Source organism: Sardina pilchardus, chromosome 12 (genome assembly GCF_963854185.1).
Source record: "Sardina pilchardus chromosome 12, fSarPil1.1, whole genome shotgun sequence".
Lineage (NCBI taxonomy): Eukaryota > Metazoa > Chordata > Actinopteri > Clupeiformes > Clupeidae > Sardina > Sardina pilchardus.
Window position 1 is genome coordinate 22728535 of NC_085005.1, and position 13602 is coordinate 22742136.

At 42.7% G+C, this 13602-nt stretch overlaps 1 protein-coding gene across 1 annotated transcript; it reads left to right on the plus strand.

Moving 5' to 3' along the window:
* Positions 1 to 5610: 5610 nt before the first annotated feature.
* Positions 5611 to 12931, plus strand: ubxn2a (UBX domain protein 2A). Its single transcript, XM_062550599.1, has 7 exons — positions 5611 to 5713; positions 6360 to 6422; positions 7210 to 7327; positions 8063 to 8172; positions 8806 to 8943; positions 10355 to 10516; positions 11848 to 12931. Exons 2-7 carry the CDS (start codon positions 6379 to 6381, stop codon positions 12029 to 12031), a joined length of 756 nt encoding a protein of 251 aa, XP_062406583.1. The 5' UTR covers positions 5611 to 5713; positions 6360 to 6378; the 3' UTR covers positions 12032 to 12931.
* The last annotated feature ends 671 nt before the right edge of the window (positions 12932 to 13602 follow it).

Sequence of the window (13602 nt, forward strand, 5' to 3'; positions counted from 1 at the left end):
TGTGGAATATTTTTACCACAGTAGGCTATGTATGTATTTTAGCTGTTGGCAAAAAAAAACGTATTTAACTCTAAGTAATCTGAAACGTGCTTTAATTCAAGCTACTGTCTGAATTATGACAGCCTTTCATCTCCTCCCAATTTCTTCAGTGAAAAAATGGTGTCTGTCTGCTTGAAGGGCAGAGTGTTCCCATCACCTGTCAATCACTGATCCTTAGTGACTGTCCTGTCATGCATCAGAAATGAGCTACACCCACCCCCACACACACACCCCCAATTCATATAATTAATTCAGAGGAGATTTTGAAAACCTCCCGCTGTGCATAAATAGCATGTTATCTCTCATGGCATGAAAAGAAGACGCTGGCTAATCATGCCACCCATGGAGATGGCATTAATGTATTCAAAGTTTCTTGCTATTTTCTCTTTTTCTTTAATTACAATTAACATTTTAATTTCAATTTCTAGAAAACTAGACAATATGTATAGTTCAGTATGCTACTGTATGTATTGCGTGTATGTGTGCATACAAGCCTGAATTGTGTGTGTGCGTGCGTGCGTGTGTGTGTGTGTGTGTGTGTGTGTGTGTGTGTGTGAGTGTGTCTGAATGTCTCTGTGTGTGTGTGTGTGTGTGTGTGTGTGTGTGTGTGTGTGTGTGTGTGTGTGTGTGTGTGTGTGTGTGTGTGTGTGTGTGTGTGTGTGTGAGTGTGTCTGAGTGTCTGTGTGTGTGTGCCTGCCTGTGTCTGTGTGTGTTTATGTATGTGAACTTGGGCATTTTATGCATGTGTGCATCTGTGTGCATTTAAGTGTGCTCATTTTATAGCGCTTGTTTTCTATTTCTGTCTCCCCTGGCCACACAAAGAGCAGGATTCTGACACACTCTGACGGCTTATTAAATTCAATTATTCTGCTCCGGCATCTGAGGAGCCAGCTACAGTAGCACAACCTTTTTCGGCCCATCGAACTGATTCCTACAAGACGACCTCAGAACATCCCTCATGAATAAACACATATGCCTCAAAAAACCTTGTTTGCTGGAATAAGAGGGGAAGAGAGAGAGAGAAAGGAAAAAAGAAAGCTTGTTTTCTGGAACAGTTGAAATAAACAGAAACACTCACATTTTAACACATTGACCTAAGGTGTGATTTCAGGAAACAACACTGAGCTAAATGAAATTTGGGGGCAAAAAAGTTTTAAAGTCGACAGTTAAGTAGAGCATAACGTTTCTGCATTGGTTTTAAACATTCAAATTGGAGTGCACTCTTAATTAAAAAAAGGATTCTTGAGCTGATACCATGCAGGGGTGCCATATCTGAAGCATGCAATAGAACCATTTTTGGGACAGTACAGTATGTATAAACTGTAAATATTGTTTTTCACAACATAGCTGCACAGCACAGCTCACAGTTGATTTGAGATCTCCCCAGCGATAACAAGCCATAGAATGAAACTCAGCCGTTTGTGAAACACCCAACTGGAGACAGAACAGGAAACCACATTTTGTGACAAAAGATATGATCTTTGGAACTTAGAACAAGGCAAGATGCTTTCACAAGACTGTGGGAGAGACAAAGAGGCTAAAGCATCTGTTTGAAGCCAACACTTTTGGAGCTAATTCCCTTAACAGTCAGAGAGGTCATCTGGTATGTCTGCCCTTCCCGATCTCGACCCCGCCCCCTTGCCCCCTACAGCCTGAATAATTAATAAATCAGTTCTGATGACCCGCCTGGCCTCTTAATAGGCCACCAATGAATCATTAAGTGCCAACACCTGGCAACAGCCAATGAAGACCCCGCCCCCCCGCCTGCTCTCCACCCAATCAAAGTCACACGCCAGCCCCACCAATCGGATCCCCACCACGCCGCCCCCCAGTCCCCTGTCCTGTCCGAGACCTGTCCTGGTTTCTGTCCGCCGTTGTTGTGATAGCGAGCTGCCAGACTGCAGCGCAGCGGCCCTGTCTGGACGTCCTTAATGGCGGCGCTGTCTGACGTCTGACAGCTGACCGGCGTTCCTTCGCAGCTGGTGGCCATTTGCACATCATCCACCTGACTTCACAGTGGACGGCCTCGTCCAATCAGAGGCCATCTCTCCGGGCAGTGCGTAGCGACAGGAGGAAGAAAAAGGGCGTGTTGTTTTTTTTGAATGTTTTTCTGCGAGTTGGCTGTGTTTTGACATTCTGTTCTGGCGAGTCTTCAGTATGGAATCACTTGGGGACCTTTACTGTCGTAAATGTGTTTATGTATAATTCATCTATTTAGCTGGCAAATTTAGTCAGTGTCTTCATGTCTGATAAGACGTGCCAACCTGCAAGTTGCACAGACTGATATTTTTTTCATACAAATAGGGACAAGGATCTCTAGACTATAAGTAAAACTCTCATATTCTCATTTTTTTTAATCAGTGCACAATAAAAATAGACATGTATATATCAATTCAGATTTCTTGAGGAAATTTGCAGACTTTCCTAGAAGGTAAGCTCTGAATCTGGAAAATTGTATGAATTGGTGTCACCTGAAATGTAATTTTTCATTTCAGTCAACATGACTCATTTCTATTTAAAGTAGGTGGCTTGTGGCTACGTATATGCTTGACTTCATCCAAACACCGTCAGGTCAGTCCGTAACCACGCAGTAATAAGCAAACGCCTGAAGGAAGATCTTAATTTAGAGAGGTTGCTGCTGTTCTAAAACTTTAGAGCTTATTCCACATGAAACACTTTCTAACCATCAAACGACTGTTAACAATCAGAATGTAATCATGTGTCCTACAGTGCTGCCAATGGTTCCTTAATCCACAGCATACTGTCACCTTTTATCTTTTGCATTAATTTATTTTTCCCTTTTCAGTCGTTATCTCTTAATTGTTTTTATTTCTGTCCATCCTCACATTCTATTCTCCCACTCATCATCATTTGTTCTTTTGTTCTATTTTTCAGCTTTTTTTTCTCACCACCCTCTACGCTTGAACTCGTCCTTATCATGAAAAGTGTAAATTATTAATGCATAAACAAGTAATCTCCCACTGTCTCATGGCCTCGAGAAACACAATCCTTTACTCTTCTTCTCTCTCTCTTTCTCTCTTTCTCTTTCTCTCTCTCTCAGACACACACAGGCACGCACACACATGCACGCGCACGCACACACACACACACACACACACACACACACACACACACACACACACACACACACACATCCCTCCACACTCCCAGTGGAGCTTGTCTGGATTTCTCTCCTGAGCATCAGCCTCCAGTGTGACGAGATAAAGGCAGGGGGCCTTGTGATCAGAAGAACACACACACACACACACACACACACACACACACACACACACACACACACACACACACACAGACTGTCCCTCCACACTCCCTATTTTTCTCCTGTGCATCAGCCTAGTGTGTTAAGACAGCTTGGTAGGGATCCGTGTGATCAGGAGCATCTTCAATGAAAACGTTATCTCCATTTGCATATGACAACACAATATTCATTTTCTGGCACAGCATGGAGTCTTTCCAATGTTTCTGCACTCGCATCAAAGGCTATATTTCCTTGCTCTTATACAGTGAAAACGAGCCTGTCTGGGTTTGGGCAATGAGTAGTGTTCAGAGGTCCATTAAGCTAAAGGTTCCCTTGGCTGCTGCAACACTTAAGTTTTAATGGCCCTCTGCTGACTGATTGACTGACTTGATTGTGTTTTACAGTGATGTTCACTGTGCAATGTGATATCATGACATGTTTATGAGTAGCTCAATGGAAGAGACTATAGGGTTCCAATACTTGAATATTTCTTACTGCTCACTTCCATGTAAAATGTATAAATAAATGATCTGTGATTTTTTCAAATCGGTGCAAGATTCATATTGACCCTCAGTACCATATCTTAAAGAAGACATATAGGCTAGAATGTAAATCTGATCATTCAAAATATTAAACAAGTGCACTCTATGTGTCTCCCGTTCTTGGGATGATGTGAAAGTTCTGCAGAATACTTTTATCAGCCGCCTTCATTTCTTTGAAAGTATGATAGTGTCTAGACTACTTCAGTATTTCACTTCCAGTTTCTAAATTATGCCGTGTTTGTCTGCCCATGATAACATGGTGAAGCCACTTTATTGATTTTCTCTGTGGTTCTGTTCTGGAACCAACTTCAAGGTGAAGTAAACACAAAGATGTGTACAACTAATGAGTTTCAAATCTAGACTTAAGTCCAAACTATTCTCAGATGCTTTCTACCGTAATTTCCCGACTATTAGCCGCGGCTACTACATTGATTTTGCAAAATTTCTTTAGCTATGGGGTTAATACAAGGGGGCAGTTAATATGGTGTTAATATAGTTTTGTTTCTTTTAACTTGCAAAAAACACTATCCTGCGGCTTATACACAAAGCGGCTTATATGCGGGAAATTACTGTATAACTGATCAAATGCAAGTCCTGCTAATCAGATGCACTCTGTCTTGTAGGATCATTCTACTTTGAGCCTTTTTTGTTTTTCAATCATCATATGTACATTACCTCCTTTTTTTTAACTCCTTGGAAACTTCCTTCGTTTTGTTTATGTAAATCACACTGAATTACCCCTGTGTATGAAATGCACTAGCCTATATAAATACACTTTCATTGCTTCCAACAGGCCTACACAAAAAAAAATTGAAATTGGCCCAAAATATATATTTCTGACACTTATGTACATAAGTATATATAATATATATTTTCTGTATGCCCATTTAGCCTAGATATATTTGTATGTACATGAAGGCTATGGATTTGCCCTGAGTGTCAGCACTGGACAAGCCTACGAAACAAGCCTATACTAGGTCATGCAAACCATGCTATAGTATGCTATCTGTGAAAATAGCATTGCATTCATTTCGAGGTGTGTCGCTTTGTTTTTCTCTAAAACAAAAACAAAACCTATTGAGCAGCATATTTAGACCCCCTAGGCCTAGACAGACTTGGGTACCGCACAGGCTACAGTAGGAGACTGGCCCAGTTAGGGCATTGGAAGGCTTGTTGCTGCCCTCTGGTGGAGAAGTAGGCTACGTTCCCACTGAACTGTTTATCTAATTAACCGATTATTGAGCGTGAAGTGGAATAGACCGGAATGATTATTTCATGCTCTTGCACAGAGGTTACACCGGGCTCTTGAAGATTAAATAGTTAGCGAAACGTGTTCTCTTTGATCCATCTTAACTCTAGCCTAGAAATCTAGACTCAACTTAAACTAACCAACCATGTAGGCTACAACTTTTGAATCAACTTTGGAATCTGCTGGAATCTCTCTCCTTGATTCAGCGCGTGATTATATAGCCTACCCTAAGTCTAGGTCAACTACAATAAAATGTGTAGCTTTCAAAAATAGTCGTTTAACTGTCTTTGTGATTTCTCATATTTCACCATCAAACGTGTAGGCTTACAACCTATGTGAGATGATATCAGACACATGCAAAATTGTCCTTAATATTTCTACAGAAATGTGAAATATAGGCCTACCTTGCCAAGAGTAGCCTATTCTTTCGGGGTGTGCAAGTGCTAACTTGCGCCTCTAATTTCCACACATTTCGGGCCCTTCTGCTTACCATAGTTGGCGAGACTGTGCGCCTACGTCATACAGATTGACGTACCGCGCCAGCAGCCGTGATGAAAAAGCAGGCCAGTGCCAGAAACTTCATGTGCTTAACAGCTGAGTGATTTGCGAGAAAAAAACTGTCAGGTAATGTTGTTGCTGTTTAAATGTCTTTCTTTCTTAAAGAAGCGTACCTGGAGGGAAAGATAATAGCCCAGACCTTCTCACAAAGTGGGCGGTAGTGTGCTAGCTTCCAAACTAGCATTAGCTAACATTACAGAAAATATTTCCAGCTGCGCTTGCGTGGTCCTGTAAACGCACCTTATGTAATTTTGTCGCACCGTAATTTTGTTCATAATTATCACGAATTTGCTGGTTTCACAGTTGTGTTGTGGTATCATGGGTTTAGTAGCTTTCCCTTTTGGTCGTGTTATGGGTAATGACATAAACAGTAGCTAAATAATTTATTACATTGGATGTGTCTCTGGTGGCCCATCAATTCAGATCTATTTCGAGTATGGGTCTAACGTTTCTTAACATTTCAAGAATAGGTCATTCTTTTTCTGACTCTGTTTTCCTGGAAAAAAGGCAACAACAAGTACGTTTAGACCTCTCGTGCCTAAATTCTTGTTACTATTTCAATATGTTTACATGGTTGATAAATTAGGTATAGGCTATTTTGATATGTTGCATTTGACTTGGTAGTGTTACAGACCTATAGGCTACCTTTTCCCACCTGATGCAGTGTCAGTGACGTTTGACATTTTCCCATGTTTTTTTGTTTTTTTTCCAGATGGACAGTAGAAAACATTATGAAAGACATTGATTCGATAGAAGGGGCCAAAGATGACTTGTGGTAAGTTTGACAATAGTTCTAATTAGTGGGCATTATAGGAGGCATGCCAATATGGCAGATATTTAAATGTAGAGCTGTTGGCAGTTAAGTAGCCTAAATATATTATTTTCCATCCACATGTGTGTAGTCTGTGGGGGTTATTGGGAACACAGGGAATCTCGTTACTTGCACCTTGATGTAGGCCTATAGCTTGCTTGAGCTGGACATATGACCAACAATTCTCTGTCTAGTACAGTAGTTTCTCTGTATAATGGTATCTTCTGTTATCTAATGGCTCCTCTGCATTGTTGCTGTTGTTGAATGTTTAATATTCTCATTTTGTAAAGTTTGTAAGTGGTCCAGTGCTTCAGCGTTTTGACCAAAAGTGCAGTCAGTGGTCCAGTGCTTACAAGGATGCTAGGAGGTTTATTTGTCACGTACTGTACATAGAAATACTAACGTGAAACATGTAGTGAAATTTCGTTTGCTGTTCAGCTTTTTCTGTGCAAGTGTGAAGAAGAAAGATCAAGACATATTTTAAATAGATAGCAAGAGAGAGTATAAAGTGCAGTGTGTGTGTAGCCTACAGTCCATGAACAAGTGTGTATAAAGTGTAAGCGTTACAAGGATGCAAGGAGGTTTATTTGTCACATACTGTACATAGAAATACTAACGTGAAATATGTAGTGAAATTTCACGTTAAGTATTTCTAAGCGTAGCTTATTGTGCTTGTTCAGGATTTGCTTTGATGGAGGCATGTATATAATGATGGAGGCATGTACTGTATAATGACTCTTTCCTCCATCAGGTGTGAAGTGGCGCAGGATGAGGAGGACGAGGAGCCCCCCATGAGGCACAGCTTCTCCGTGGAGGACCTTCTGGACGAGGTGGAGAAGATCAGCAGCGCTGCCTCGGGGAACCAGAAGGTTCGGTCAGCCACACTTACCGGCCTCGCCTCATTTACTCACATACTGTAGAAGACATTTGGAGCATTTGGTTGAACTGGGATATGTAGTCAGATTTTTTTGTAGTTTTAGATTTTGATTATTCGTTTGCCCTTTAAAGGGGAAATCCGGCAAGTTTTCACATCGGTCTCCGTTTCTCTTTTATAATTTATTTTTTTATCTGCAAATAAGACAAACAAACATCAGCTCATATGGTACAGTTCACAGAAATCATATAAGGTCAGACACTGAGGCAACAGCTCAGTCGAAAAACAGATCATCCTGGCCACAAGGAATGTGAAAACCTCGGTCTCCATTTCTCAAGGTCTCTCAGAGTACAGTCGGTACAAAACCCCCCCAAAGACAATCGTTCTCTTTAACCTAGCTCGACTTGCTACAGCCAGGCAGCTACAGTGCTACACTCTGGGGGCATGTCTGTTAGCTCCCATTTATATGCCCACAGAGTGTAGCGCTGTAGAAATTCGAGCTGAGTAAAAACTGATTGTTTTCAGTACTCCAGAGGATCTATGTGAAAACTCGCTAGATTTTCCCTTTAATTTGTAATAACAAGCGTAATAAAATTTGTTATAAACAAGCGGACTTGGCAACACTGGAGTGTAGCTGGAAGTGAGGGCCTCCTACTTGTCCCTGTCAAGGTTGCCATGGTAGCGGACACCTCAACAGGCCCAATTCTCTGACATGCTTCTCTGCCTGCAGGTTGAAATAGTGGTGAGGCTGTGGAAAGATGGCTTCACTCTTAATGACGAGGAGCTGCGAAGTTACACCTCAGAGGAGAACCAGGATTTCCTTGAGGCCATCAAAAGAGGGTAATTGGTTATTACATGTTATAAGATGAATTTGGAGTATCTGTCAATGAAAGTGCAACTTAGGCCAATACTACTGTATGCACGTTCAGCACAGAAATATTCAGCACCAGCATATAGCTGGATCAGTGTAACTGGTGGAGACAGGATGTTTAGAGAGTGAAACCATCAGAAGTTAACTGTTTTTTTTTTTTAATTTAGATGGGATTGTTATAGCATGATCTTATAGCACAAGGCTTTAACATTTCTTTTGTAACTTAATGAGAATCTGTTTAGCACCTAGGCTGCCAACACTTCTCATGTTGTAAATCTCAGTATGTTTGTACTGGGTTCCCAGAGTGGAAGTCTCGAGTCCACCAGTTAGATAGTAGTGTATTAGTTGGTAACACACACACACACACACACACACACACACACACACACACACACACACACACACACACATACACACACACACACACACACACACACACACACACACACACACACACACACACACACACACACACACACACACACACACACACACACACACACACACGTGTATTAGCATATCCTTCACAACAGTGTTTTTTATTTGTGTGTGTGTATGTGTGTGTGTGTGTGTGTGTGTGTGTGTGTGTGTGTGTTTTGAAGGGAGCTGCCCCTGGAGCTGGAGAGCAGAGCGGAAGAGGAGGAGCTGGAGGTGAACGTCGAGGACATGAAAGATGATATGTACGTCCCCAGGAAAAAGATCTTCCACCCATTCTCAGGGAGGGGGTACAGACTGGGAAGGTAAGGTCACATTATTATTCATTTTTACTTAATAATCCTTTATTTTATTTTTTTATTTGTTTCTCAGTTTCTGAACTGCTTTTGATTTCGGACAAGCGCCACTACTGTGCAACAGGCTGTTTTACCTTCTACCACAATAGGTCAGTTTGCCAATAATTTATAATCTTGTATCTCTAGGAATCCCATTTACATGCCCATGAAAGATAAGTAAATGTTATATCCTTGAGCTGGATGAAACGATTTTTTAGCAGATGTCCGTTTTTGCAGTTTTCTTCTCAGCTGCCACATCTTGTTTTTGTCATGCAGGCAAGCAAGCTGACTCATATTTTGCCAGCCTCCTCCACAGTAATGAGGAGTCAACCAAATGAGTCACTCCATTAGCGTATGCGTATACAAGCGCCAGCACTGACAGAAGAGAGCGGCTAACACATACTAAAGCTGATCAAACTTAACAGACTGAAATATACGGAAACCTGAATATTATTGAAGTTGCTCCTTTTTTCCTGAAGTGATAACAGTGGACTGACTGAACTGTAATCTTAGTTTGTTGAGGCCCTGATAGTTATAGTTTTTAGATTTTATAGAAAATGAAAATTTTCTCAGTTTTTGTCATTTCTCTGAAGAGAAGATCCAGTGAAGGCTGTTAAGATTTGTTTAGCTTGTCTCTGTAAAAGAACCCAAATCCATAAATGTTCATGGAACCCTTGCAGTCATGAAGTAGTGACTAGGTTGGTTTGGTGAAGTCAGTTATCCATTTAGAGAACTCGTATGTTCTAACAAAAAAGTGACCTATACAATATGGTGATATTCTATATTTTATCCCACCCCTGATGTAGACTGGTATCTTACAATAAAACATATTGGTTCATGTTGTTCCAGAGCAAGCCACTAGGTGTCTCCTAAACTCTATGATTGTGAGATGCCTTTGAAAATGACTATTGAATATTTATTAGACATAGCTCCATATCATATGATTTGTTTATGTAGATGTGCATTGCCGTGCCTAGGTACATTTAATCTGAGGTTATGTATGTCATCAAATCATAGCCGATTGTGTGTGACGCTTGTCTAATATAAGCTTGTAACTTACATAGAAGATAATTATTTTCAGAATTATTTCATATAAAATTGCCATGTGCGGTTGCTGTATGGATTTAAACATTTCCGTGATTCAGTTTAAGCTAAAGGAGATTTGCTCAATTTAGAACCACAACAAATGACTATGTGTGCATGCTTCCGTGATCCTCGATATACCATGAATAACCTACTTCTCTGTACAGTACAGCACACAAAGTACATAGATTACCGCATTACTGGTGCAGTCAGATGTTTGGTACATACTGTAAGCCCACACAGTTGATTGCCCTTGACCCCTCTCACTGACCTTGATGCTTCATGTACGTCCTGTCAGTGTGGCACCGAGGGTGGTGGCCAGATCCCGGTCAGTGCACGAGGACGCCGGCAACCCTCCGCTGCCCGTCGTGGAGCTGAAGGACGACGAGCCGGTCACCTCGCTGCAGATCTGGCTGGCCGACGGGCGACGCCTGGTCCAGAAGTTCAACCTCTCTCACCGGTGCGTACTTTACCTGTCTTCCGATTACCTGGTGTAAAAATAAATAAAGAATAGCGCAACAAAGCTCACTTAATGAAAGGCAAGCAAGTCTATTGGTGATGAGTTGACGTCAGTCAGACCTTCATCAGATTAGCTTTCGTAGGTGTCTTCCAGGGGAATTTTTTTATGCCACCATCCCTGCGTACTGTACATGCTTTAAAGGTGCTAAAGCATCACAGGGGGTTGCTCTCAAATGGCCCAGTGACAGTAATAAGGATTCATATTTGTAATGGTACAGTGTAAAGTGGGATATGAAAGAGTATGAATATGAATAAAGAATATGATGATGATGATGATGATGATGAAGAAAACAGAACGAAAGCCATAGCCGTATAAGAATACTCTCATCAGGAAACCGCTATTCCAGTTTGGGGTGGGGGGATGGGGGCGATGCAGCTACTGTATTCCTTTGATCTCCTTCACTCTCTCTGGCCCTAATGTACTGCGTGTGTCGGCCCTGTCAGTGTCTCATCCACTGACATGAGAACTCAAAGGACCCTTCCTAACCCGCGTCCATGTTTCTGTCCTAATGGACGTTGCGTTACTGGCGGGTGAGCCTCCTGTACTGAATTCCTTCTGTTCTTCTCTTCTTCCGAAGTACAGTAGTCCATATGATGGTGCGTTATGTAACCCAACGCAGTAATACATTGCAGCATATATTATACATCAGGCTCGGCGAGAGGCGCGGCGCTATATAGGCCGAGGTGGCGTGCTGAAGCTGGGCTTAAGAGCTATTGCGTAATGTTCGCGCAGCATTTATATAACGGCGTAATCTGAAAGGGTGGCTTACTGACATAAAACACTAGAGAATTGTCTTCTACCAACCGCAGATGTTATTGTTGTGGCTTTGGAGGAGCGTGTGTTGCAAAAAGAAGTTGTGTGGCTTTGAGGTCTTCAACATCTTTAAAGAGAGTCTTTGGAAGTTCTTGTGTGGAAGGAAGTGTGTGTGTGTGTGTGTGTGTGTGTGTGTGTGTGTGTGTGTGTGTGTGTGTGTGTGTGTGTGTGTGTGTGTGTGTGTGTGTGTGTGTGTGTGTGTGTGTGTGTGTGTGTGTGTGCGTGTGTGTGTGTGTGCGTGCGTGCACGTGTGTGTGTCTCGATGTGTAAATTCAGGCAGCAAATGTACTTGAGAGGAGATGTATGCTTAAGCTGCTTCCATGGTCACCTTTGAACAGTGGCATCAAAACAAAACAAAAGTTGATAATGATGCCCCGAACGTACCCCTCAGAATAGTGCTGACGTCCTGCGTCATGCCGCTTCTAACTTACAGTAACTAGCCCCTGGTGTGTCCACAGGATCAGGGACGTGCAGGACTTTGTGGGCCAGACCCAGGCGACGGAGGCGCCCTTCATCCTGACCACGTCTCTGCCCTTCAGGGAGCTGACGGAGGGGGGCCTCAGCCTGGCCGCGGCTGACCTGAGCAACGCCGTCATCGTGCAGCGGCCCCTCAACACACAGGCCCCCTTTGGACATTCCTGACTCCGAGGCAACCAGAGCCCTCCCTCACCTGCACACACACACGCGCACGCACGCACACACACACACACACACACACACACACACACACGTATGCGCATGTGCACACACACATAGGCACCCCTAACTAGCCCTCCCCCCACTCTTGCACCCCACACATCCCTGCCTCCCTAGACAAAGGGATGACGCACAGTGACTCCAAAATCACTTGACTCTTTTACTCTCTCTCTCTCTCTCTCTGTCTCTCTCTCTCTCTCTCTCTCTCTCACTATCTGTTCTATTCATTATTCGTCACGGACTTGCTACTCACGTGAACAAACGCAAACACACACAAGAGGAAAAACCCAGGCCATACCTCCTACCACAAACGCCAGCTCCCATTCTACTTAGCGCTTTTTTGTCCTGTCTTGATTCACGCCCTCCCCTTGCCCTCCCCTAAAATGCTACACAAGGACTCGACTCCAGTCGGAAGACTGTAAGTGCAGGTCATCGACAGGGCTTCCCTTGATGTGGTGCAGCATTTTGCACCTCGCCACGGCATTGTATATCACTGTGTACAGACAACTTGATGTGAAACAGATCCAGTCAAGCTCTTGGGCATGGTGGCTGAGCCCGCCTCAGTTCAGTCACACAGCGAGGAATGTATTGTTGTATCTTTAAGTAAGCGTCCAGTCTGCAATGCGAGACTAGTTATGTATATCAAAGGAAAGTGAATGGAAACATGTGAAATTATGCTGTTATCTTGGAATGTGTTTGATTGTTCAGTTGCTTGCTGAGCGTTTTATTTTGAATGTTATGGGGGGGTCTGCTGTGTCAGACAAAGAAATCATGCACTTTTTTTGCGTTCTTCTGGAGATACGTGGATGACCAATGCCTGCAATAATAAAGAAAAATCTAACTAAATGAATTGCTGTATGAACTTTATGCCATGCCTCGAGTGCCTTAAGTTTGTGTTCCATTACACATGTAACCAAAAGGTCCTTACAAAACTGAAAATGCGCTCCTTGCCCTTGACACAGGGTAGCGGGGGTTCATTAAATAACCATATCCACGCGGCACATTTTATATCTTGCTGCAGAGGCAACGAACACCATTAAGTATCTTCAATATTTTAAACTTATGGGGACATATTCGGTCATTCAAACGCTCGAAAGGTGATGAATGCGCTGTGCCGAAATAGCTTCATGTCTCCGAGTATACTGAAGAAGCCATTTATCATTTTATAGTTAGAAAAGACAGGGAATACAATTCACCCCACATAGCCACCAGCCGTGGCTTGCTATGGCTTTATGCCATTTTGAACATGTTCCTAGACAAACAGAACACATTTCCTTGGCCTCGCTGTTAATAAGATATGGCACGAATGGAATTGTCCCTTTCCAGATGTTCCCGCCGGTCTCTTTGGAAACGTGAGCCTAACGAACGTGCTCTACCCGCGTATGTTGCAGTTCATTTTCACGCATTATTTACCAATAGCCTACTAGAGGCATGCGTAATGCGAGCCATATGGCTATTGCTGACTTTCAGATGTCAGGTTTTGAAGTAATAACGGCCATTTGCCCAGGAAGGACTTA

What these genes read in the sequence shown, in the direction of transcription:
- ubxn2a (XM_062550599.1), top strand. Translation starts at nt 6,379, where the DNA reads ATGAAAGACATTGATTCGATAGAAGGGGCCAAAGATGACTTGTG. An exon ending in GGGGCCAAAGATGACTTGTG is followed by an intron (nt 6,423 to 7,209) that starts GTAAGTTTGACA and finishes TTCCTCCATCAG; the next exon opens with GTGTGAAGTGGCGCAGGATG. An exon ending in CTGCCTCGGGGAACCAGAAG is followed by an intron (nt 7,328 to 8,062) that starts GTTCGGTCAGCC and finishes CTCTGCCTGCAG; the next exon opens with GTTGAAATAGTGGTGAGGCT.